Raw genomic sequence first — 27615 nt, 5'->3', positions numbered from 1 at the left:
TAAACAGATAGCTCTCCAGTCCCAAAGTATGTTTCTATCTTTGAGAAACACTGGTGTGTCTGTGGAAGTTAAAGAGCTTTCAGGGCTATTCTAGTATCTTTCTTTTCTGCTTTGCTGCAAAATAAGTTTCATTACAGAACGTCGGCAGTCAAAGCCCCTATTAGCTGGTTCACAAGCTCAGTCCAGTGTGCACTCTGTAAACTGTAGGTGGATTTCCTCTTTCTGTGGGAATTAGTGAACCAATCGCTCTGTGCTCAGCATTTCCCACACACACTCGCGACAAGAGCCTGTCAGCTAAATCAAGATGAACCTTGGCCTCAAAGACAGGCTTACAAGTGGGAGGAGGAAGAACAGCACGACTCATTAAAATGATTTGTCCCTCCTACACCTTCAGCACAAAGCAATTTAAGGATGTTCACATGCAATACGGTTAGGAAATGAGATGAAGGGAGACATTATCCAGAATGAGTAAAAAAGGTAAAAAAAAAACTGAAACAAATGTATCTCTTTTTTGCCTCATTTCTTTCAAGGCAGCAACACAAAATTATACTAAAATGTTCTTAGCATTTGCGTTTTTTGCAAACTACCCTGTCAGGTCAGGTCAAAGCTCAGGTCAAAAACAGGTTATACACTGCTCCCCTCAGCTGTGTCATAAGTAGGGGTGATGAAAAAATCCATTCACATCAGACTCTTGATTTTTATCTCCTATGATTCTCAAGTGATTTACAAATGTCAAAAAAGGGATTTTCAAAATGTTAATTAATAACATTATGCACCCGGACAATCTATAGCATGCACATGCTACAGTTATTTTGTAATTCATCTTCAAAAAGGCATTTTTTGGATTTAAGTGATCAGCAGTAAGCTGACCAACACACACTGCGGCATTAAACAACTTAAACCAACTCTGAGATGAAGAAAATAACTCGGGACTGAGTCCGTTTCACCTCAGAAAGGGTTAGGTTAACCCTAACCCTGCGCCCGCTAAGCATCTCTTAAAGCGACGGCTGGACCTAACTGTGCAGCAGAGAGGCTGCTGGCTGTCCACTGCTGGAGATATAGCATTACTAACACAGCAGAGCACTGTCCTTCATTCTGTTATTCACATACAGAAAGGAGACTATTAAATTCATTCATTCAATAATTGTTCCTGCTGAAAACTCTTTAAAATCAAAAGACTGTGAACTATGTGGACTAAAGACATCAGTGAATGGTTTGGCACACAATACAGTGGAGCAATAGACTAATAATAGTGCCCTCTTTTTCTATTCAGTCCATCAAGAACAGATTTTGAATTGAATCAGAATTTGTGAAATTCATAACACTGACTTCCTTTAGTCAAGAGTAATTGTGACTCAATGCCTGGAGTCCCAACTTTTGTCCCTAAAAACTGTACTTAGTAGTGCAACATACCACTCAAATCAATCCAAACTATCCAAACAAATGAACCTTGCAGCATTTGTTCATCTACTTCTATCTATCTATTTGTTCATCTTCATTTGACATCTACTAGCGGGTGCTGTTAAGTGAGTGTGAGACAGAGAACGACAGGAAAGTGACGGTGAACGTAAGCAGAGCAGATGAAAAGGTTAGGTTCTCAATTTAGCAGTAAACAACCGTGTAAGCAACAGTGTATCGGTTAACAAATGCTGCTGCTTGTCATGCCCAAAAAAATCTTGTCTGTTTCCCCAAGAGCTGGAAAAATTAAGGGGGTGAGCAAACATCTCCCCTGTACTCCAACTGTCTGTTAGCTGAGCAGGTGGATCCAGTTTCATTGATTATAGTTAAAACGCCTTCATAATAAACACAAACACACTTGAGCAGCAAAGACTTTTCCACAAACTACCTAATTTTCCTGCAAGCTCATAGAAGCACCTTAAATCCAACCCATCAGATCCACAATTATTCATCCACACCAACAGGCGGACTATCATCAAGCATTTGTCAATGGCTATCAGTGAATGTGCATGACAGCATGACATCATGTTAATTGGACTCATTTGAACAGGTGGAAAAGTCAAAGAACACCAAACTGACACCAAATTAGAAGCTAGTCCTTTGAACCTTGCAACCGGACTTGTCACAACAGCTTCAGTATCACTCACATCTAAGCAAATGACAGATTTATAATTGAACTGCAAATAGGATTCATTATCTCTATTATGAGCCATTATTGGCTGTTTGTGTGTGTGCGTGTGTGTGTGCAAGAGAGGGGTTATGAATGTGTCTGCGTGTTTGAGTGCTGATATTATTGCTCTGCTGCTCCTGTAGGCTACTTATTACAAGCAGACATGAAAACCAATCAAGTGAGACTTGAAACATTATGTAAAACAACGGGCAGACCTCGGCCAAATCCTTGTGGTGAGGTTCAACTTTGTGTCTGCTAATGATGCCTTGAGAAGCGGCTATTTGGGGAAAAAGCCTGAGGAAAGACAAATGAAATGTTTATTCCCTTCCCTGTCAATGCCCCCCCTCCATCTGTATCATTGTTAATGGAGAGTCTGTTCATGTGCCATTGGTGGTGTGCTGTTGGAAACGGAGTCTAATTGGATGGACAGGCAATGGTTTGTTTAACCACTGACATGGCACAAAGTGACCTTGCACACTGTGACACATGCACATAGTGACATACATGCCTGTACATTTGGGTACAGACATGCATACTGTACACATAAGTATATGTTTTTTGTGTACATCTGTTATCTTTTCCTCATGTGTCATTATTAATGACTTCTAACTCTTTATCTGACTCAGGAACAGTCAACTGTGGACTATGGGGAAAGCACCACATGCAGACAAATGTCACACACAAACTTTCACATACTGTTCACATGCTCTCATTTGCAGAGATCAGTTTTTAGATGAAGCAAAAAAGGTCAGACCACACTGATTTTTTTCTGCACGTCAGATGAAATCAATGTTATACTTGGATTAACACTTTTCTTACTGTCCTTATATCGCTTATTATTTCTCTTTATCTCGTCTCGTTTCTTTCTTTGACTCAAGCATGCCATCGCTCCATAGAAGTGTGTTATTGTGAACTTTTGCAGTTAATAAAAAGTATGTTCACAACATCTGTATACTGTGATGTGGGTGGGAGGGAAAAAGGCTTGGGGGGACTCCATGATTTTGGCATCTGTCGTCCAAGCTTATCTCAATCTCCATCAAACAATCACAAATTCCCAGCCTGCAGCATCTTGCCCACTTTTGCAGATAATTACCAGTTTGTGTGCTGTTTGTTCTTGTTCTGCAGAGATTTGTGTCATGCCCTCTAATTGGACAAAAAGGAAGTGGATGGTACAGTAAATGGCCTGCATTTACACATCATTACTTCAGCAAGAAAACTCTCCTGCTGTGAAGACATACAAACGCCTACTAACTAATGAGGCAAGGAAAAAGGGAGTGGGGGGGTTTGTGTGGGGGGTGGGCAAGGGAGAGAGCAAGAGCAATATAACATGGAAGCCCTTTTTACACAAAGATCCCGCAATACTGCCGTACGGAGGATACGTCATCACATCAGCTTTGCTTTCTTACACTGAACCCAACAATGCTAGCATAATGCCACCCCAGTGTGTGATTTTAGATAGTATGCCGGCGTTACAGGTGCATAATGGGCAAGATGTGTAACACAACAGAGTTGGCATCTTTTCCTGCCGGTTCATCCTTTTTACACAGACGTTGATTCTGCTCTGTTACTACCTCCACTGCTGTCTTAAAGGTGGAACAACAATGCCCTTCTATTCTCTGTTTTATATAGAATGGCAAGGTGAAATAACAGCGCAGCCTTCACGCCTTGAAGAGGTTATGTTAAAGGGGCCAGACACATAAGTTCAGATGGGAATAGCTCCATAATTAAGAAACAGATACTGACTATCAAACTTGTACTATGATGAGGGAACTAAATTGAGTATTGCTGCTGTCTAGTGGATAAAGTGTTGAACAGGGAGTTAGAAGTGTAATAATAGAGCATTTATAAGGCTGTATTATGTAATCAGTTCTATAACACAGAGGGGTTTTGGATTCTGTATAGAGGTGAAACATTAACATGAATGAATGCCATCCAGTGACAAATTAAGCAAGAATACCAATCATAGTTTGAGCAACTGCGAAATCTTTTTAACAGAGGGTAAGTAGACAGGGTTGATTATACAGCCCAGATGGACTCATTCTCACTGTGAATCAGCAGGTCAGCACAGAATAAAAGTTTGTTCATTTTAGTCTTTTAGATGAGAACTGATACTGCTAATTGAATGCTTAAAGTCATTGTTTTATATGAATCACTTTAAAAAAGGGAAGGCATTTATTTCATCTGCATTTTCTATTTTGTGTTGATTTCCTGAGATTCATGGTGTCAGGCTAACAATATGTTCAGTGAAATGAACTGTCAGGGCAGCTGGGCCTCAGGGCACTGCACAATCACCTACATAATCAGCCAATCAGCACTGCCCCCCCGATCACTTATACACTCACACTCTCCACATAGTGATCCGAGTGCACCTGCTGTGTTATTGTACATCATTCTCTCACTTTCCATTGCACCAGGCATATGTCACAGTCTGATTTCCCATTAAATAACCATAGCTTTACATTTTAGGACAGCAAATCCATGTTTTTTTAAGTGTTGACACTCACAGTGGAATCTAAATGTCAGAGGAGTTTACTGACCTGAGCGTACGTTTACATCCAGTCCTCTTTACACAGCTTTATCTAAACATCTTTCACCGATAGCAGATCTCTTTTTAGATAAAGCATCTCAATTTCAAACAAGGCTCACTGTGATACCTTCGCACCCACTCATGACATCCCACACATATAGCTACATTAACATCAAGAGTGATCTCACTTCAAGCTCTATACTCCGTGTAACCCAGTACAATAAAAAAAAAACAAAGCAGAACGAGAAGGCAAAAAAATTAGTAGTGATGCCCTTTTGAGGCAAAAGAAATTAAACTATTGCTCCTGCAACTTCCTAGAAGATAACATTAGCTCTCTCCATAGATAAAGATGAAGACAAAGAAACACTTGACTTTCTAGTTAAAACCATAAATCAATCATTCACAAGTCTCTGCATAGTGGGCAGTATATTTAATAAATGAAAAACTACTTACTACTAACTAGTTTACAGATACCTTAAATGCTGCTCCTCTTTTGAGCTTCCAACAAAATCACCAGCCAACCACCATTAAATAGCCAAAGTATGAATATTGTAATTTAATGTTTCTCCACAATTTAACCTCTGGCATTTTAGGGTGGATGAACTACATGAACTTTCATGTAGTGGTGTATCAAACAGGTGCAGTAACATGTGGTTGGCAGTAATGAGACAGGCAGGTTAATCTATAACAGATGGACAACAGGACACAGAGAACTCACAACATCACAATGAACTACAGAGGTGACGTTATGGATTTTTCCTTAAATTCTCGACGTTTAGCGGTTTCTTATCAATGCCAACAGACTGCCCTTTCTTATTGCCCAACAATTTCGCAACAGTAGAACTTCCATATTCCTACCCTTGCTGTGCATTGTATTATGTTGCAGATCAGCTGTCTGGGCAACGTTATGCATAGGAATAAGTTGAGAAAAAGTTTTGTTTCTCCAGAACCCCATGAACATATTGAAAGCTGTTTTATTGAGTTAGCCTTTAGCTAAAGCTGAATCTGAGTTCCCTCTGGTTCACAATTACACAGTGCGTATGTCTTTTAATGTGAAAAGTAAGATTGAACGGAGGGTTCGGATCATTGCCTCTGTCGAGGTTGAGTGGAGTAATAAAGCTTGCTGTCTTGGTTCAGACAAAGGAGCCTCCATGTTATCATTTTACAGCAAACCGTGGCTAAAAGATGATCGAAGACGTTGTATGATGATTGAATGACGAATTATGAATCAAACAATGATTACTGTGTTTATATTTCATGTCACACAACATATGTAACTCTTGTAACTCTCAACACAAACAAAAGTAAAATACAAAAAGAATAATTTTGCGGTGATGACAGTAATGAGCTTAACCCCCTCAGGAGGCATCACATGGCTGCAGTATTGCAGTAATGCAGTAATGCAGTTATGGTAACAGCCCTACCCTCAACAAACACCTAGAGCAGATTTTTGTGCCGCTACAGTCATCAATCCTGATTTGCAAACATTTTCAATGGATAATGACAATACAGAAGCAGAGTGACATTACTCGTTTGAATTACATTGTTTTCATATGGTGTAGACGGAGAAACTCATCACAATGTAATTTCCACGGGACTTCTGAGACGCTGCATCACAGCCTTTGTGGTGCACGTGGTGCATAAGTCACTTTCTCCACCCTCTCTGTCCGTTTCTCGCTCTCATACCGTGCACAATATCTAATTTCAAATGGAAGACAAATGATTTGAAAGGCTTTTATGTTGATTTTTCACGCCCGTGTCAAGTTGAAATGACATCACATAGTCCACTGGCTTTTACCCTTCAGCTGAGGAAATGGTTTCGCGAACTCATCAGCCACCTCATCAATGTCTATCAGTTAGAGTCACACTTACTAAGACCTACCTTGATCTCACACAAAGGGTGGTGTGCACATAGGAAAACACAAACACACACACACACACACACACACACGATTGGCTTTCAGATGTGACCTATCTTAGCACCTGACTAAATTATAAATGCAAATAAGGTAAGTGTGGACATTTCATTGCAAATTACACATCAGTAAACAAGCCTTGTGATAAATGTAGTGGCACTAAGTGATGTGTGCATTTAGACAGCGTACTCATCAGCTTCCCTCAATATTGCCAGGGGTTGTGGCTCAGTGCAGCTGAGTTCTGCTGTTGACTGACTGTTGCACATGTGTACTAATTTCTTTGAGTGTCCGTTCAGGCATGCAAGGGTGCAAAATTTTCAAAAGCCATTTTGGTTGTATGAGAACCTCAAATTCATTCATGTTGATAGAGACATTCTGTATTGCTCACATGCTTGAACTTGATTTAAAGAATGTTATTAGCGTGAAACAAAGAGCAAATGTGTGTTTGTATTGTATTTGTGTTGTTTAGGCATATGTGTATGTTATGTTTGTCCTATCTCATGATCCGAATCAGCAAATTAGACGTAGATTGTTTGTGATGTGACGTGGACTCCAGTGGATTGCCAGTGGCTTAGTCTAAGGCATGCATGTGCGTTTGTGTATGTTTGTGTGTGTGCTTTCCTGTTTGCCGATTCCACACAAATCTTTCCCTGAATACAGAGATGAAGAGCCACTGGCACTGGCAACCGACCTCTGAGCTGATAGGACTGGGTTAGGGGTTCATCCCAGGCGGATGGGCAAGAGCCACTGTGCATTGTGGGTGTATGTTTTTTCCAATGTCTGGACTAGCCTGATAAGGCAAAAAGAGCTGGCTAAGGATCAGGGCAAGTGAAACCTCTGTCCTTCCCTCTCTCATTCTGCACAGCCTGCCTCTTTCACACCCTCATTCATTACCAGGTTTTCACTCTCCATTTCTGATATGTGCCCCTGTCCTGTACGCTGTCCTCTGCTCTCAGGCCCTCTTCACTCCATTCCCTTTCCCGCGTTATTGTCTCGTGCTCTCAGCAACTCATTACTTCCTTCAGTCCTCAACCACTCTCTATTTCTCTTCCTCACTGAAAAATAGATTCCTTTCCCTTCCTTTCCGATGTCGAAACACCTCATCAGCTCCCAGCTTTCAACTCTTCCTTCTCCTTCTCTGTGGCTTTCTCTATCCTTTCCTCTCTAGCTGTCAGGTTGTCAGCCCACAGACATCTTCCTGTAAGACAGACACTGTTGGGACATGTGAGGAATCTAGAGGACTTGGGGGTGGTGGCAGTTGAATGGGATGGAGGCTGGAAACTAAGGCTGGAAATCTCTGAGCAGCTCACAATTCAATTTCATTTAGATTAAAGGGCGTACAATTTGACAATTTCAGAAATGTATCCTAATACTTTCTATTATATAATCTATTATAGAATAATCATTCACATCCATCATGAACCTGTTTTTTTTTTTGCATTACCACTTATCATTACATAAGTAGGCCAATCTGTATGCTAATGTTGACATTACAATTATCATATTTTCCATCCATGTAAATACTCAACAAGCATGAGTGATTCTGCACATTAGTGGTACTGTAAAAACAATTAGCATGGCACATCTTGCGTACTGTACACAGGTTATCAAGGAGGAATGTGTACAATGTATTGAATAAAGTAGTATATGAATTTAAACCTGCTTTATGCTTGAAATCAGGTGTTGATGCCTGAGAAATTTAATCCGTGTATACAGCTCCTTCCTCCCTGCTTCTGCAGAATGGAACTTCACAGCAGTATATTCTGCTATGGTAATTGGTAAGACAGAGGTGAGCTGTCCGCTGCTTAGCTTATAGCATACGCCTTGGGAACACACTGAATTTGCACATTAATGTGGAATTGTTCGACACAAAATCCCTATTTATCTAATGATCAAATAATTTTCCTACCCCTTGCACGGACAAAAGATAAGTGCAAAGGAGGTGACTTGAATTAATGTGAAATAGTGCACCAGAATGCAAACGATTACACATAGCTTAAAGAAAAACACTCTCTGGAAAAAATAAGTTGCTAAAATTATCTTGTATTAGCTTTGAGCGAGCGGTTCTTCAGAATGTCTCTCAGTTAGCACCTAGTAATGTGCGTTTTTAGTGTTCAGCTCACATTCAGCAATTTAGCAATCTCAACATTTCTAACATTTATAATCCTGACAGTTTCTCCCCTTTCTTACAGCATCAGATGGGTGATCGTAAAGCCAGATCTTACATTAACAAGAATCCTGACCACATGTTCCTGACTCTTGTGGTGTCGTGGTGACACGTCTCCTGGTGAAGGCTAAGCGTAATTAAGCCAGGGACCGACTCCATCCGATGCTCTGCTGCGCCAGTACCATTTCACTGCCACTTTAATTGCTTTTTTTCCCCCTATTCCCACCTCGCTCACCTGCCCCATTCTATCAATCTCTTCAATTCCATGGAGGAAAATGCCTCCATACAAACATGCAAATGCAGGAGCGATAGAGGGATAGTGTGCGTGTGTTTGTGTGTCAGTGCATGTTTAAGCAAGTGTGTGAATGCACACAATTTTAACTTCACACATACTATTACACACATACACACACACACACACACACACACACATACATAGATTAACGTATGCATATGTCTCAGCAGATGTGTACTTTGCATTCTCATGCGTACACATGAGCTGGTGTCGGCCCATGAAATGACTCGTGTGTCTCTTACTTCACCTGTGGTGCAGAGCTGGGGAGTGTTTGAGGTTTCCCCAAATAGCTACTCTCATTTCCAGCCTCTCCATGGTCTAGGCTTTCTTTGTCTGTCTCCCTTGGCAGCAGCTAGTGTGAAGCACATGACCCTCTTTACCAGACACAGACACACACACACACACACACACACACATACACATATGTGATACACATTCACTTTTGAACAAGAGGGTTGCAGAGCTTGTAAACTTGAATATGTCATGAAAATAGCCAATGCTATGGGTTCAAAGCAAACATGTGGTCTGTTCTACAAACACACAATATGCATATGCTCTCATGGGGCAATGAATAGCCCACAATAAAGGTATGTGTGAAATGCCATAAGGCATGGCGGAAAGCGTACCAGCGCACTGCATCATTGGGTTTCCACACACCTCAGTGTGTGTGTTAAACAGCACTGAACCAGATGTGAACTCTCTGATCGACAGGGGAAAACAAGGGCTGTTTTTTCTCTTTTTCAAGCCAACTCCACTCAACCATGCAATGTTTTCCTGTCCTTCTGACCCTGTGACTTTGACCTGAAACAGGACTGTCAAAATTTGTGTGTTACAAAGAAACATAGAGAACAAAGCAACAAATGCAGCAAAAGAGTGAGCAAGCAGAAATCCAGAAATAACACAGCATTTTCGTGCAACCTGAGATCCAGGTCAATTAGGCATTGTTGAACACAATCTGCATATGTGAAGTCAGCATGTCAAACTAGAAAGAGTATCTCACTCTTTCTATGTCAGCTTTGGTGCATGTTTGGAACTCAGCTCAAAGTCAGTGTCTCATTAATGCTACAGTCAATCAGTACAGTTATTTTATCTAGCACAGTTATTTTCTATTGAGATTAACAACAATTAAAATCAGGTAAAAGACAATAAATCAATCCGGTAGAATTTAAGTTATTTCTAGCAGATTTTATACTTTTGTGGAAAATTTACATGCAACAAGATCAAAATAAAACATAAAATAATAATACAAAAAATTGAGTAAAGTATTTCACACTAATTACAAAGGCTGTAGGGCCCTTTTTGCTTAAATAACTGGCACTGTATTATGAGGCACTGAAAGGCACTGTTCTTGTACTGTCAGGTTGCACTGTCAGATTTAGGGCAAGGTCAAAGTTACCTTACCCTAAAAATGACTGAAATGAAGGAGCATTACGGCCACACTCTGGGACGTCCACAGCACTGGCCATTGTACTGTACTGTAAGTAAAAGCCAAGCCATTACAAGTTTCATTGGACAGTACTTGGCGCTGATTGACATGTTAATGAGTGAGCAACCGATCCAACTGCAACTGAAAGTGAAACGACCTTTAAAGTCAAGTCCACAAAACCAATGTCTCATTTGACCAAGCTTTTTCTAAAGGGAACCCATTTTAACACAATTGATTGAGTCACAGCGCTAGATGTAATCTATTAAGAGCCAAAAAGGAGAAGCTGAGCAAGCAAGTCCCATTCATGTTCTCCATTAATGATCTCCAGCTCAATATTTCTTCATGGCACTTGTGTAGACGGAGGGCAATGTGCCGATGTATCTCTCAACCTCATGGAGGGACAGGGATAAAGTATCATTACATAAGGTTGCTGGCAGGACTGGCACTGGTGCTCAGCAGCACAGCACCTGCCAACAATCCCATAGAGCACTGGGCACACATTCATCATTACACAGACTCCTGCATCCTATTTTCTGTACCTCTTTCCGTGTGCTCATTCATTTATTTCTCCTCGATTTTCATTCTTTTCCCTTTATTTTTGTGTTTCTTCATTTACTTTCCTCTCCTATTTTCTCCCTAACACCACCCCCCACCCCTCTTTCTCTCTTGGAAAGTGATGCATCCGACTTTCTTCCTGCCTTATGGGATCAGGCTGAAAGGCAGGCAGAGAGAGCAGTGCTGTCTAAGTCTCTGGTTGTCCTCATAGAGTGTATAATCCTCTTGATGTTCTGCCACTGTTGTTGCACACTCTTGAGGGAGGCAGTATTAGAACATCCTTACTGTATGTATGTGCTGCGCAAAGTATCTGAGAACAGAAAAAGGCAGCTGTGACTGTACAGAGTAATGCACTGCACAGGTTTATGAAACGACGTTCAGGTTGGACATATTTGTTTGTGCAAATGACCATCCATTCATAAAAATGAATGTTGAAATACCAATAAGCTTTTCTGTGAAACATTTATTTGGTCTTAAGTAAACACATTATATGCTGTAACTGTCTCTATTAATGACCTTCTGACTACATTTGATCACATTCTGTATCATTACTATCGCATAAACACCAATCTGCTACCTATCAGGTCAGCCAGAGTGACCCTCATTTCTCCTCATATGAAAATCATCTCTTACTGTAGCTAAGGCAGAAATTGAATTTTTCATAGATACAGATTAATGTACCATAGCGGGGCTGTCTACTGTAGAAATGGACGAGGAAAAGATGAAAAGGAGAGGAGGTAAATCCTGCATAACTATTGCAGAATTTTGAAAAGAATTCTCCCTAGGGGCATAACAACAGTGCTACTTCAGTTCAGTGCAAATGTGTAATTTCAAAAAATAAAAAACGACTACATTCTACATGTTATGCAATAAATATGGGAAAGACTGAAAATCTTACTTAAGGATGCAGAATTTTGCAGGACACTTAAAAGGCTGAGTGTGGAAATGATTTATGAGAGGGTTGCACACACAATTTTAGACTGACTGTTATAAAATCTGCAGATTGGAAGCCAAAGTGGAGCACTGCTATAATAACCTCTTAGATGTTAAAATGACAGCCATCCCTTCAGGGCAGGGGCTGTAACCACAGTATATGATGGAAGTGTCAATGGTGGGATATTGAGGGGGTGGACTGGTTTGACTGTGCTGATATGGTCGCAGATATTTTGGACAGAGGGAGAAAGGGAGAGATGACAGGGAGGGAAAAAAAAAGGGAGGAAAAAAGTTAGGGAGAAGGAGGGGGGGATCCAGAACTGAGAGCATGAGAAGGACTGAGAGATGGATGGAAGGACAAAAATAGCTCTGTGTGGCCATGCTGTTCACTTTCATTTTCCATGTCCCAATATCCAATTTACACCCCCCTCCCCCCCTCCCCAGACACACATGCAGGCACATATGCACATATACTCACACATCTCCCTCTCAGTCTAATGTCTCTCACATACTCAATGCTACCCCAAATTACACTCACACACCAATGCACAAATGTACTATTCTCACGTTCTTTTACACCTCCACACTCGCTCTTTTTCTCAGTCCTGTTCCCGCCTCCATCCTGTACATTTCCAATAGACAGTGGGTTGCACCCATACATTGGGGAAAAAATTATACTGAAACATAGGATCCATGCATACACACAGAAGCTCACACACTGTCAGCAGCTGGTAGATCTCCTCTGGGTGCTGTCCTATTGCGGTGCCTTAAGATTCAGAGCTGTGTATTCCATTTAAAGGGGGACAAAAACAGTAATTGATAGGAAGAGTTTGAGTGAAGCATATAGATAAAGGTTAGCATGTGGGAAAGTAAAGATGAAGAGGCAAACAGAACTGCAGAGGACAATTTGCATACATGTGGTCTAAATTCCTGTGAGGCCCACAGTGACACACAGGAATCCAGCCTGTTTTTCACCAAATTAATGTTACAGCTGATCTTCAAAGAGCCTCCATGCGCTTCATGAATCACATACATATACCGCATATGTGTGTGCATGTGTGTATCATTTCAATGGGAGGAAAACCTCCCAATTCTTACATTGGGTACAGACTGCTTATCCATTTCCTCCATTTTGCTGGAGGGAATACACTTAATATCATCATTACAACTCTAAGTCAGAGAGAAAGCAGGCTAATCACACGCGCGCAATAAAACAACATTATCTCTCTCTGGTTTACCAGTTTTAGATGCCTGCATGTGTGTGCTTGTGTAAGTGGGGCGCTCTAGGAATTAACTGTTGTGTGCAAATCACAGTGTTTTACCTTATGTATGCGCATGACATTTGGCAGCATGTGTGTTTTTGTTTTGGGGATGTGGTGCGTATTTGTGTCAAGCCACAAATGCAAGCACAGGGAAGCATTTTGAAGGAGGCATTCGGGGGAACTAAAGCTGCCCCAGCATGATTTAAGATGCCACCACTCGCAGCTAATGGTCTGACTGAGATCACTAACACTGAAACAGTACACTGTGTGAGCTGCGGGAAACAGAGTTGTTAGGGAGATGGCTAAAGAGTGAGAGACAGATGCTGAAAAGAGCAAACTTAAAAGAGCTAAAGTAGAATTACTGTACAGATGCAGTGGAAAGTGATGGAAAAAAACCTGAACGAAAGAACAGGGCACTGAAAGCTGAGTGCAGGTTTGAATGGGTCAAAGGCTTGCAATCTCTTATAAAGGCTTTAAATAAAGAAGTGTATAAGGAGACAGAGGGAATCATTAGGGTAATGACAAAATGTGTGTGTGCGTGCATGCATGTGCGAGTGTATGCATGTTTGCGTGTTGATGACCTGTCCCACTTCCAGTCATCACATAGTGCAGCACGTTGCTGGGCAGCTGGACGATAGTATCAGAGCATAATAAAAGGAATTCAGTTGAGTTCTTTCCTTTCTTTGAATAACAAGGTTAAAAGAATAATTTGCCATTTTGAGGAATATACTTATTTTCTCTCTTGCAAAGAGTCAGTGAGAAAATGAATACTGGCACAAAGCAAGAGCCAGTGAGGGGATTAGCTTAGTTTAGCATTAAGACTGGAAACAGGTGAAAAACAGCTAGGCCACCTCGTTGGCCACCAGCTGAAATGTAAAAGCAGTACGTTGAGATTTTACAAGCAGTTGTGTACTGGGACTGTTTGTTTGGCGACTAGCAGCTGGAGTGCAAAGAATTCCTCGTAAGCAGTGGACACTTCTAGTCTCTATGCTAAGCTAACTGGGCCCTGGCTCTTGCTTAAAAGCTGCTTACTTAACAGGTGGACATGCAAGTGGCATCACTCTTCTAATCCACTTTTTCGCAGGCATCTGATAAGTGGATTTCTCAAAATGCCACATTACTCCTTTATTAGTGGCAACTGATCTCATACATTATCTTGACCAAAAGAGATACTATCATGGAAAACGGTGTGATTGAGTAAATATGAAAACAGTTTTTGTAGGAATGTGTAGTAGTTTCTGACAACGCGGTTCACTAAAGAGATTATGAGACAGAGTTGAATAGGGCACTTCCCCGAGTGACATTAATAGTTGTGGATGCTGAGGCATTTAGAGGGGACAGATAGATGGGCACAGATAGACAGAGATGAAATGAGACATTACATAAGGCAGGACAGGCAGAGAGAGAGATCTGCTCTGTTCCAATGCTGTCTCAGATCAAAGCGTTTTGTTTAAAGACTCTTCCTGTCACAAATCTTATTTTCTTTCAACACTCTTCATATTAAAAAAATATTTTATTCACCCCTTTTCATTTGGCTGTCACACTGCAGCACCAGCCCTCCAACACAACAGATATATTTCTATGGCGATTACATCATTAGCAGCCAACCACAAAGCTCACTATGTATCAGTCTCCAATGAAACTTAACAAACATGAGCTTTGTCAGGTCTTTTTTACTGTACTGTTGAAAATAAAACATAAAAATCTAACAATGGTTAATGTGAACTCCAAAACAACAATATATATCGGCAACACTGATATGAAGATATACAAACTAATAAATTTATTTGATGCCTCAAACAGATAAAGGCCAAACTCCTGTAAGTGTTTATGCAACACATACCCCAGTGTGCAGCTCCAAACGTTTGATCTACACTGAGGAAAAATATTAAATCAGCAATATGCAATGAGTGAAAACAATAATATTCAATCTTCTCAGTCTGCCTTCTTTGCATGATGACACCTCAAATTGAGCAACAAGGCAGGTTGGGTGTGAAAAATAAGAGTTCTCTACCAAGGTTTTTGGGCTTTGAACTGGGTCAACAAGCAGTGCAAGCTAATATACTGCAGTCAAGCAGCATAGCATTTAGAATAGGTTATAATCTGGTAAATCGTGACTCAGCCACGCACATGCACATGCACACGCACATGCGCACGCACACGCACGCCAAGGCCATATCAATAATTTACAAACTACCACTTGCTCCGACATCTAGAGAAGGACATGTCCACACATCCGTTCACATGAGTGTGTCTAATGTTTACACAGGTGACACTCTATCAGTGCAGATCCTAACAAGGGCACGTATGCAATTTCATGTTACACACTGAAACACATACAGTGTCTCTGCTATAGACAGTCAAAGTCCCACCTCACTTCTTTGCAAGACGTGCTTATGTAATTATAAAGCTAATTATAAAGCTACTATATCATAACTATCGACTACCATATTTTAAAATAAAATTGGCACAAATGAATAAAGATTATTCTCAACATTCAAATGCAAGGATAGAAAATAATCATTTTAAATTTGTTGAAATACTGCGATAACTTTTATCTCCTACTAACAGACTGTACAAACGAAGTGGACGTAGCTTGGGAAAAGCCTTAAACCTGCATTCTTTGTAATGGCCAGCAGGTGGCCTCTGCTGGTTGCAAAAAGAGGTCAAAAGCGTATGAAAAATAAAATCGTCTCATTTTATTTTACTAATGAGTTCATGGTCTGAGTTGCTTGTTACAATAAAGAATGATGTTCCTTTAGTAAATTTTGGTCTTATTTAGTCCTATTTCAAGCAAAACAGACCATAAATCAGGGTATGCTTTAGGGATGGAATACGGTCTTGGTGGAACGACATCACTTCTGGCTCCAAAAAACTAAAATGATGCACGAGCCCGTAAAGCCAAACTCAAGGCTTGCAAACAACAGTCCATAAACCGATGGGTGATGTCATTTCTATGCCCACTTCTTAATGCTCTTACTGCGCTGCTGTACTGCACTCTTCCCACCAGACTCCACGGGGATATACAGCGCTTCACACATACAGCAAAGGTTAGTTAGCAGCAACCGATTGTGACTGCAATCCCAGTGCTGGTACACTGTATAGCAGCAATTCTATCTTTTTGAAAAGTCAGTCTTCCTTTGTTTGGGTTGCTTTGCGGTGTGCAGTGTTGTTGCCAATGTCAGAAAAGCAACGTTTTAAGCAGGTTTTTCTGCCACTGTATCAGGCTTTCAGCAGCATCTGAGGGGACATGCACATTAGTGGATCAGCCCCCCCCCTCAAAGGGACCTGTGACTGGTCAGTGTCTCCTGTCATGGGCTACGTTTTTAAAGCCTTAAAAATCAGGGCCAAGAGAAGGTGTTGAAGTCTTGTTTTCTTTCAGATTCCATGAATAATCAATATGCTAAAAGGCTATTATGGAGTTTTTGAAATGGGGTCAACAATAAACTGCCTGCACCAGCTTTAATCAATAATATAAATAATTATTAGTTGCAGCCCCAATGAATAACACTGATTAAGCAATAAAAAGCACAATACAATTTTAGGCTGGGGATTAAGACGATCACTGAGAGGTGTGTGTGTGTGTGTATATATATGTGTATATGCTGTGCAGTCGCTATCCATGGTGCTGATTGTGAGACTTGGCCCTGATCAGGCTGCATTTCACCACACTGTCAAAGTAGCATTGATTTGCTGGCTTCAGTTCAACACGAACAACAGCTTGATTGATTACACATGCCTCAGTAACAATATGCTCTCAGATTATTAGAGAGCCTCTAATTTTAGTCTCCTGAGCTCAAAACACAATTTCAATACTTTTCCGATCCTTCCCTCACACCTCACTGTGCCATTTCATTATCTTAACAGCAGTGACAATTATATGTGAGAGTAATTAAATGGAAACATATTGATTAGTGAATTTATTGATTTAATGGCCTATTGACAAGTGGTAAATTACATCCTAAGGCCATGCCATAATGCAGTCAAGACAGCCAGATATATATACATATACAGACACACACAGTCCAACATCCTATATGAAATGATCTCATTCCCCTTTCCAGGCAAGGCCACACTACAACAGTACCACTTAACTAATTAAAGTGATTCATAAAGCCGACCCTGCATCTACACGCAGGGTGTAAGACTTTTAAATGCAATGGAGTGTTAAAGAAACAACTTGACATTTTGAGATCTAAGCTTTAAAGAAGTGTAAAAACCATATACTGCAGCGTACACTCTGTAAGCTTGGACAGAACTAGGTTTGCTGTTTCTGTTTCTGGTGCTTTATGCTAAGCTAAGCTAACTAGTGCCTAGCTCCAGCTTCATATTAAACTAAAAGAAATTAGTGTTGGCAAGAAAGTGTTAGCATATTTTAAATTAGACTTAATCATACTTTAATGGCTTCCTCATCATGTGCTAGGCTAGTTCCTACTAGTAAATATAAATTCTCATGAAAAGGAAAATTGCTGTGTTTTTAAATGTTGTGGGTCTGAATTCAAATCAGGGTTCTGCAGTAGGTTAGGTTCGGCAATACCGCATTAAAGCTGGGTTGAAACAATTATGCAGTAGCATAAAGCTGCAAAAAACAATTACTATGTGCACAACCTTTTGCGCACACAGACAACCCAAGCGATACATGAATTAATGCACAGTATAAACTCAATACCAGTGTTCAACTTCCTACAGGTCAAAGGTCACTGTTCAGAGTCCACTGCTGGTGTCATGGATGCTGCTGCTCTGACTACAAGGAGGGAGCTGTGAGTGGGAGGATATGGAATTTACATTCGCGTTTGCATGTGTACAGTATGTTGCTGATGTTTGCTGCAGTAGCTTGTGAGAAACTTCCACAGTGAAAGCTATAACTGGTTTGCCAAATTATACATTTATTCTGAAACTGAACGTACTTTCAGCATCGATTCTCATAAATGATTCAGCAGCTGACTGGTAGGCAGCGTCATTCTGTATAATCTGTTGCATTAATTAAGCATAAATGTATTTGGGAACAAAGAGAACAAATAGCATGACACATTGTTTCCTTGAGCTGGCTTTTTGTTTAAAGATCCAGATATTTTAGAAAGCATGAAAGACAAATGTGCAACCAGCTTGTTTTACTTCCCATAATATTGTGTGGAAGCGTGCCAAACAGGAAATGTAAAGTCTTTGTGTGCCAGAATAAAGGAATTAGGTGTTAATTGGCAGCTTATGTTCTCGTTTTGGCTCATTAGTGAGATACTGTTTTAATTGAAATCTCACAAATGTGGTATTTGCCTGTTAATTGAGACACAAACAAGCAAGCAAGCTTTGAGACATCCTATGACTTTGAGGCTTGTTCACACAGCAAAAAAGAAAAAAGAGGAAGAGTGACAGAAAAGGGAGAGGACCGTCCCGTAGGCGTGCGTGACAACATGTTGTTTCCTCCAGTTTCATTCAACACTCAAGTAGCATTTGTCCTCAACACTTTGGGATCTGTCAGTAAGTGTGGAAGTGAGACAGAAAAAGAGTGTGGGGATTTTGAGAGAAGCAAGACTGACCTCCAAAACACTGTACTGTAAAACAGTAAGTAGAAACATTGGATGAGCAGCTAGTTTTCTTTGTATTTGCACTGTAAAAATGCTGAATTCACTTCCATGTATTAATTTCTTATGCTTGTAGGCGTAAATTATAGTTTTCCATTTAAGGTTTGGAATTAATTGCTTTATATGTGGCCATTTTGTATATTCTTGTCGCTCACCTCAGCCTGAAAATTTCTGTTGCAATACTTAAGCTGCTCCAGCATCACATTATATCTGATTAACAGTAGAAAACAGGCACAGTGATAATATAAAAGTTATGGTCTCATGTAATATCAACATGCTACTTGTGTGACGTATACTGAAAGAGTTTTATTGGTACAAGGAACCTTGATCTATGTCAAACTATTTACTCTACATTTGTTGGTGCTGAGATCTACTGTATCAGTTCACCTTAATGTATCTAATGCAGATATAAAAATGGGTGGTGCCACCTATGGGTGACACATTGTACTTTGTTTCTTGGTTATTGTACAATACTGTATATTGTAAGTGTCAGAATTCACATCAAAAACAGGAGACATTTATGAATATTATTATGTTAGATTAACTCATACATATTCACTCTGCACAGCTTGACTAGATGATATAAAGCACTGCAACAGTGTATCTCTTTATGTACAAATTTATTTTTAGCATATATTTATTTTTTTTTAGCAGCAGCGTCCCGTCCCCCATGTATTTTGCATAAGATGGAGTGTTATCTATGCTTTATGATTACGGGAAGAGAGAAAAAGAGAGGAGCGAGGAGATTGTAGGAAAAAGACAAAGAGGCAGAAAAAGAAGATGAAAGAGAGAAAGACAGGACTTGATGGAGAAAATTGCAAGGTAGAGACAAGAGAGGGAGAGCAGAATGGGAACAACTTCATGTAGGGAAGCAAAGAAAGGATTACTGTATTCACTGTATGCGGCATTTTCTTTACACAATTACAGCACAGCACTGCGGAGGTATTAACAGACTGATTGCTTAAAAGGGTAAGGAGATGTGAATATAATTCCATTGAAACTGACAGAGGGGAAGCAGCAAGACAACTTAATGTAGTGCAATGAAAAGAAAGATTTAAAAAAAAGCACACAATCAAAATGTGGATTTTAAGAGAGGCTGTCGCCTTACAAAAGCTAAATAAAAGGTATATGACTGAAACAAGCACAATGTTGTTGAACATGAAAGAAGTACTGAAGTTGCCAAGGGAGGATGAATGATGACAGATTTTCCATTCCTGATTCTCTGCCCAATATTGTTTCCCTGTTTCACACTTTATCCCGCTGAGTCTACACAAAATCCCAGGCTTAAACTTGCATAAATCTCGGCAATGGCAGTGTTGCATATAATTATTTCAGGAACAAGACACAAGCTCTGACAGAGAGAACAGAGGCTTTCTGGCCAGACACACAGGATGAGAGCACACGGACCTGAGAGAAACCCCAGGTGTGCTTTCTCCTCCTTTTTTAGGTGTCCTAGTTCAGGAAACACCTCTTCCCCTCCCATGTCTAATAGGGGCATTACTCTTTCGGAAAGTGGCACTTGGCCAATTGCTTGCCATTTCAAAGGTCAATGGAAAGCTGTTGTAATGAATTAAATTACTTGTTGAACACTTATGTCAGTGCAAACTTGATTCATTGTCAGTTTGGGATCATTAATAAAATTAGTGTAGTGGTACCGCCCATGCGGACAAAAGCAAATATTCTGATGGTATATTCAACTTAACTCTGTATAACTAGGCAGGAAATCATCCTCATTAAGGTAACTTAATCCACTATCACTAAAGTCCAATCACATTCACGCATTAACTTGACAATGTTACAGGCACATAACCATAGAGAGACACACAGGTGAATGAAAACATCTTACAGCACACCACTCAAGGACATCTGCACACACACACACGCAATTTTAACATTGTATGCCGCGGTTCTCTCATGGATAAGCCATCAAACAGAGCCAATTTCATATTAGTGCTTGTGGGTCTCGTCCCACGGTAAAAATGATATCTTTAAATGATCAATATCTGAGCAAGCTTCAGGTCAGTCTCATTCACACACACATGCTACCACTTGTTATGTGGTCAGCTTAAGGGTAATGAAGGTTGAGAAGATGGGAATAGTTTTTTGATTAACTACATCATAAAAGAAACACATGCCTCGGGACATATCAGCAGGTTAGGTTGTTTGTGTGTGTGTGTGATTACATAGCACATGAGATTAGGTTGCTTTACTGGGTGGCTAGAAGGAGACAGATACTGTATGATGGTACTGTAACATTTCTTGGTGTGTTATCCCTATTTGCAGTATTAATTTAACATTAAATATAAAGTTGTACAAAATGTACTTTTTGTAACTGTTTTTTTACCACTCTCAGCAGATCACAGGGTCCAAGTCATTTGCTCGCACACTGGCGAGAACATATTTGCTGCAACATGCCTGCAGCACTGCATTATACTGTAAACGCACACACTCGAAGAAACGCACGTGTGTAGACACAAGCACACACCCACGCACAAACACAAACACGCACGCACAATCTGTCGGACATATTTCGCTGCCCAAGGAAGACAGTGAACATCCCTGACAGCCTATCAATTGTAGTCACACTCGTATGCACACACAAGCATAAGTATGCAGTTGGCAGCAGCAGGCAGGTAATAAGTTAGAGGGACACGGGAGGAAAGTGCTTGTCGTGCAGAAATTTCCCACAATAATGACAGGCTTATTAGTTTAATTTAACACTGACAGCCTGATGTCTCCCTAGAAGGATTCAGATACAGTACACACTGTTTCAGGGACCATAATGGTGCAAAGGCAAGCAGGGCTACAGGTTGTAACTGAGAATTTAACCTCAAAATGAAAAAACAGCTATTCAAAAGCAGTGACATTAAGAGAATCATAATGTGAGAGTAAAGATGATTCACATTAGTATTAACTCATTCGTAGTTAATTTGAGTAAGTATCTTACAAGCCAAACAGCAGAGACAACACTGTGGTAATGATCTGGAGCTGCTTGGTTAACCATCGCTGGACAAACAGAGGGAGTATGGGATAGGAACATTTTCTGTTTATAAAGAAAGGAACCCTAAATTCAAATGAAACTTATTTTGGTGTTGTTACCACATGTTATGGCCCCAGAGGGAATCACGTAATTAGTGTCAATGCGCTAAATTCAAAAGGTCTCATTTGATGACATCATTTATTCAAGATCCAGTTTAGTGGGGAAAAAAATCAATTGAATCTAATTGGTGGTATGATTTATAAAAATAATTATTTCTCAGATTAAAATCACCAATCCTTTATAGATGTTCACTGGTGCAATTTGGAGCATTCAAGAGCATTCTTCTTTCAAGAAGGAATATATTCCATTACATTTGCAGCTCTAAATGCTCTAAACACACACATGCAGAGACAACACTGACAAAAGTGCATCCTCATGTAAGGTTCCAAAGTAAAGCACGTGTTAACACACTGTGTACGTCCTCAGACACAAACGCGCACACAGGCGCGCACACGCCCACACACACACACAGTGACTCTATGCACATTCAATCTGGGATTACAATGATATTCATTTAACCAGGCTATACAAATGCAAATGCCTGACATACGAGCCCAGGCACTCTGGTTGTGTGGTTCAACATCACAGCAGCAACACTTTGATAAAGCCAGATCAAAGGAGAGTGAAGAACAGGCATTCAAGACCTCCAACAATAGCGCTCCTTACAATGTGCCTGTAACTGGCTTTTAAAAGCACGTGTATGAATAAAGATGAGTTTTAGGCTACAAATGTCTGTAAACTAGCCATACAAAGGCACTCTGAATTTTAAGAGGCTACAAAACACACAGATACACGCACACATGCTCAGATACACTTGTGAATATACACTCATTCACACACGTTATACTACACACCTCTGCTCAGGTAATGGCATGAAAAGGTTTGGTTTGCCAACTAAACCAGGCTAACTTGAACAAAAATTCAACATGAGGCTTTACATTAAGCAAGAGTCCATTTTAATGCCTGTCTACTAGGTTTTGATGTTACACACCCACCTCTTTCCTAAATCTCCTCCACTCATCTCCAGTTTAATATTTCTGCACACCCATCCTTACAAAATCCCCTCTACCCTTATATTCTGCCTCTTTCATTCACCATCTGCCTTTCCTTTGCCTTCCTCTCATTCCTTTGGCTTAGTCTCTTCAATTTCCCCGTTTGTGTAACGCTCTTGCCATTTTCAACACTGGAGCCCCATAATCTACTCTCACCTTCAGATTTTTTTTCTATCTCTTGTCCTCTCCCCTCCTTCGTTTTTTCCCCCTTGGTTTCTTTGCTTTTTCACTTTTGACACACTTTTTTGTCATTGCTTCTTCCATTTCTATATCTCATTCTCTCACATCATGCTCCTGCTTCTCCTCTGTCTCCATTTTTATCCTCCCCTCTTTGCAGATTCCCTTACTTCCAAAGCTTTATGTTCCCTTGAGTGTTATGCTGGCAGTTGTGTCACACTTCTAATCATTTTTGTCTACAGCGTTCCCTCCATTCCTTCTTAATGCCTGCCTTACATTCACTGGGTTATGCACCAAGTACACTTGAAGCAACCAGGGATGTGGCATAGCAGTTTTTCCAGTTTTCATTTTGTACCCTCACCTTTGTAAAGTAGCAGGATAGCAGAAGGGCCACCTGAAATATTTTACTATACACTCCTGGGGCATTTATTTTTCAGTTCACTCCCACTCTCCCTTCCCCTGTGTTCTTTTACCTTTAGCAGGCGTACAGATGGCAGGAAGGCTGCATGGCACAGTTTTCTGATGGTCCAGTTGAGTGGCCGTGGTGCATCCAGCTGGTTCATGGTGCCCACTCTTCACGGTGCAGCCACTGGTGCCCGGTGGCTTCTCCCGGCACCAGGATCAACACTGCCCCACTAAGGGGGCAAAAATGGGAGAGGGTCTCCAACTCCAACTGCCGAAAAGCCCACAAGTCCCAGGGCATGACCCTCGACGGATAACCATCAACCACTACCGCCACCACCACTGCCACCACCTTGAAGCCTTTCCTTCCTTAAGCAGATGAAGCTCTCACCTGGGCAGCTCTCTGCCCACTCTCCCCTTCCTCCTTGCCCGTTTCTCCACTCTGGCCAACACAGATCCAAAGAGTCCAAGGCAAGCAAATCCTGGAGCACCAGGAGCATCTGAATCCTCTTTCACCAGTAGCTGGAGTGTACTCAGCTCTGGCGCGAAAAAACCCAGAGTGTACAGTATTTTCCAAAACAATGGAGCAAAGTACAGCAATGCACAACAGACACAAGAGCTTGTAGAGTAAGAGGGATGCAGGTAGAGAAAGAGAAAGAGGAGAAAAAGAGAAGGAGGAGTGGAGAGACGAGCAGTGCAGTGCAGTGCAGTATAGCGCATAGGGGAGAAGAGAGGAAAGGAGCAGAGCGCATAAACGGAGCAGCCTGACAGGCAGCAGCTTAGATTTGAGGCTGCATGCACACTACTGTCTCCAAGATGAGAGAAAAAAAGAGAGAGAGGAGGAGAATGAAAGCGAGAGACAGGGAGATGAAGAGAGAGAGAGTAAATGGTGAGACATAAAATAAGATACAAATGATGAACAAGCTGAAATTGAAACTATGGGGATAGGATGCAAAAGAAAAAGATTGCCTTCTGCGCATGGAAAAAAGAGGTGGGATGGAGAGAGAGAGAGAGAGAAAGAGGGAGAGGGCAAGATGGAGAGAAAGGGAAGAGAGGGAAAAGGGAGAGGCACTGTATGGTGGTCAAAATAGAAATGGGTGAAGTGGAGTCAAAGCTCCTTCTTATACAGTGAATTCAGATGGAGCTTGAAGATAGAAGCACATGAAAGAACTTGGTACAGTGGCAGCAGAGAGCAGTGCGACCTACTTATTGATTTGCACATTACACGTATGCACAAAAAGCTCTAGAGTGGTTAAACAAGGGTGTTGATCTGACATATTGAATAAACTCATTTATGTCGCTCAGCACCTACACCTCTCCAGATCTCATTTGATGCAATTTCGTTAGCTCTATTTGCATTATTGTTAAGCTGCACCTACAAAGACAATAGAAAATGAATAGAAAAGACAATTAACTGTCTCTTTTTTCAATAATTCCCTTTAAAATCCAAATTGCAATTTTTTAACTGAGTACATTACAATACACATAAGACTGAATAGTTTGACTTGTAGATGGCAAAAATAAGCATGTCTTAGTCTGCCTCGACAAAGAAACGACAGAAATACAGATTAATCTTTACCAGCATCACTAATAATAATAGAGACTTCTCAATATGGGTCCTTAAAGTCAGGTGTTTATGTAACAGTATAAGAAATGTGTGAATGCATTTACATCTAATCGTATGAATATTTTCTCTTATCAACTAACAAATTAATTAAATCAGGGTCTGCACACCAAATGTACTTTCTTTAGCAACTGTCAGAACCAAATATTTTTAGTTTTATGCTGTAACAAATGTTTTCTCTAAATGGTATCTCAGCATCTCAGACCAAAGCAAATTTGTGCATCCTCCATCCCCCGCTGCCACAGCTCTGTGGCTGGATCTTTCTCTCATTCATTCTGTACACAACCTCGGACTGACAGTATCTCTTAGCTTTTGTGCTACTGTGTTAGCTTAGTATCTTAACTGAGTCTGTCGCTGGGCAGCGGCTCTGACTTGTTGTTCGGCTTGGTTTTGCCGTCTGATGTAGTGATATTTGTCATCTATTTCTACACAAGTCTCACCCGGTTTGATTAAAGGCTAAATCATCGCTCTCACTGATTAAGGGCAGAAGGAGAATCAAATTTTGTGGTGTTATTGGTTCACATGTTCACATGCATCCACAGAGCTGTAAGAATTTAGAGTATATCAACAATAGCAAACCTTATCAGTGTAGTACAGCTTGACTTGAGTGGTTGATTATGAAGCACATTGGCTACAAAATGTAAAAATGAGCCAGCTATTTTTACTTCATCTTTGTTGATTGTTCTGAATTTGGTGTGCCTTTATTTCTATTTCCATGCACTGAGAGTGTTTGTCTCCAGTGACTTACTGCCTCACAATACTCAAACACCCAAACGCTTGTCATAACAGAAGATATGAAACACAGAAATTAACAACTCTCTTTGCGATAGATGTGGCATGTTCGGGCTGGTTGAGGAATGAGTCAGTGCGATTTGATTCTCTGGTGCAGAGATAAAAACACTGGAGGTTCAGAGGTGCTGATGACAGCACATGATGCCTCCTGTTAGATGTGCTGCACGTTCTCATTGTAATAAAAGAGTTCAAATTAATGTCACTAAGAATGTAGCTGCACGAAGCATCAAAATATCTGAATATGCTTGTGCAACATATGCTCAGGCTAAGTTGAGAAACTCTGTGTGTGCAAATAAACTCTGAGCTTATAATATGGACACAGAATACAAAGGCAGCAGTTTGCCCTATTGAGCTTCATAAAAAAGGAACCTTGAGGAAAATGATTCAGTGAAGCGAGACAGGCAGTCAGAGTTATCCTTCAAGCAAAATAAAGAACAAAAAGTAATAGGTAATGAACTGAGTGTTTTTGCTTCCTTACATAACTGTTAAAACAGTAGCTGCTACAATGCAACACAAAATGATAAAACATGAATGATACTTTGCAATATTGTTCTCAAACTGCATCTTGCTGACGTGGTATTCTAATGCATCAATGATAGTGTAGAGCATTATTGTATTAGTAAATGTCCTAATTAGTTGCTTGAGTCACCGCCTCACAGTAAGTGTGTGTGTGTATGTGTATGTGTATGTGTATGTGGGTGTGTGTGTGTGAGAGAGAGAGGAAGGAAGGGGGAGGAGTGTCCAATCCAACCCTCTGGAGTCACACATCTCACCCCATGAAATGGTTCAGCAAACACATGTAGCTCAGTGCATCACTCTGCACTGTCTGAATCCAAACTCTAGATGGCAACCTTCTAATGCACAATACCTATCTCAGCCTCCATCAGTCAACCCTGCCCTCTAAACAATGATATCATTTATGAATCATTATCAAACTACCAGTTACTTTACTGCAATAGAACCAGAGTGACTGCCTTTTAATTGCAAAATGCATCATGATACTGACCAGATGAAGTCTGCATTATCTTCCTGCCAAAAAACAACATACACAATTCCCACCACCAGGGGGCAGAGAGAGTGTGTCTTGTGTGTTTTACACTCTCACTCCTCTTGGCTACAGTAATTATCACAACATTAAAAGGTATTAAAGCTCTGGCAAAGAACAAGACCAGACAAGATGAGATTTAATTTTCTCACAGTGATTCATTTCTCCCCATGAGAGCCTAACTTGGCAGACAATTTACCGTGAATAACTTCAGTGAAGTTCTTCAGCGCCGAGAGCTTGTATCAGATGGTGAGTAATACAATACAGTAAATATCCCAAAATGTTTTGCCACTCACATTTCAAGATAAAGTGGGAAAAAGAGTGTTATATGGTAATACATCTTAGAGCGAGCACAGACTGAGGTAACAGGCGTTTTTATACACAAAATCACAACAGAATGTACTGTCAACTGAACAGATACTGCACTGATACTGTACATGATTAAGATGTGCCAGCTGAAGTCACTTTAGCGCCTGTAGATGTGGATTTGTTGTATTATGTAAATGTAAGAATGTGTAAATGTATGTGTGCATTGTTGAATGTCTGAACAATTGATTCACAACCCACGAGTGGTCGCGGCGAAAACTACATTTCATCATCTGCTGTACGCTCAAGTGAGTGTGTGTGTGTGAGCACATTTAGGTGTTACTACACGTTAAGTGGGTGTTCTGTGTAGCCCATTTATTTTCTGAGAC

The 27615-nt window shown here is 40.6% G+C and overlaps 1 protein-coding gene across 2 annotated transcripts in view; it reads right to left on the bottom strand.

The window, feature by feature from the left end:
• Positions 1–27615, bottom strand: part of trpm3 (transient receptor potential cation channel, subfamily M, member 3) — a 132231-nt gene that overhangs the window by 78451 nt on the left and 26165 nt on the right. Inside the window, exon 1 of one of the 2 annotated variants that reach the window (XM_070832997.1) lies at positions 23531–23620. The exons of the other annotated variant lie outside the window; for it this stretch is intronic. Within the exon in view, the coding sequence (XP_070689098.1) occupies positions 23531–23620 (90 nt within the window). Of the gene's footprint in view, positions 1–23530; positions 23621–27615 lie in introns of those variants that run through there. 2 annotated transcript variants of the gene reach the window in all.

This window comes from Pempheris klunzingeri, chromosome 7 (genome assembly GCF_042242105.1).
Source record: "Pempheris klunzingeri isolate RE-2024b chromosome 7, fPemKlu1.hap1, whole genome shotgun sequence".
Classification (NCBI taxonomy): Eukaryota; Metazoa; Chordata; class Actinopteri; order Acropomatiformes; family Pempheridae; genus Pempheris; species Pempheris klunzingeri.
This window is presented reverse-complemented; position numbering and strand designations above follow the sequence as displayed.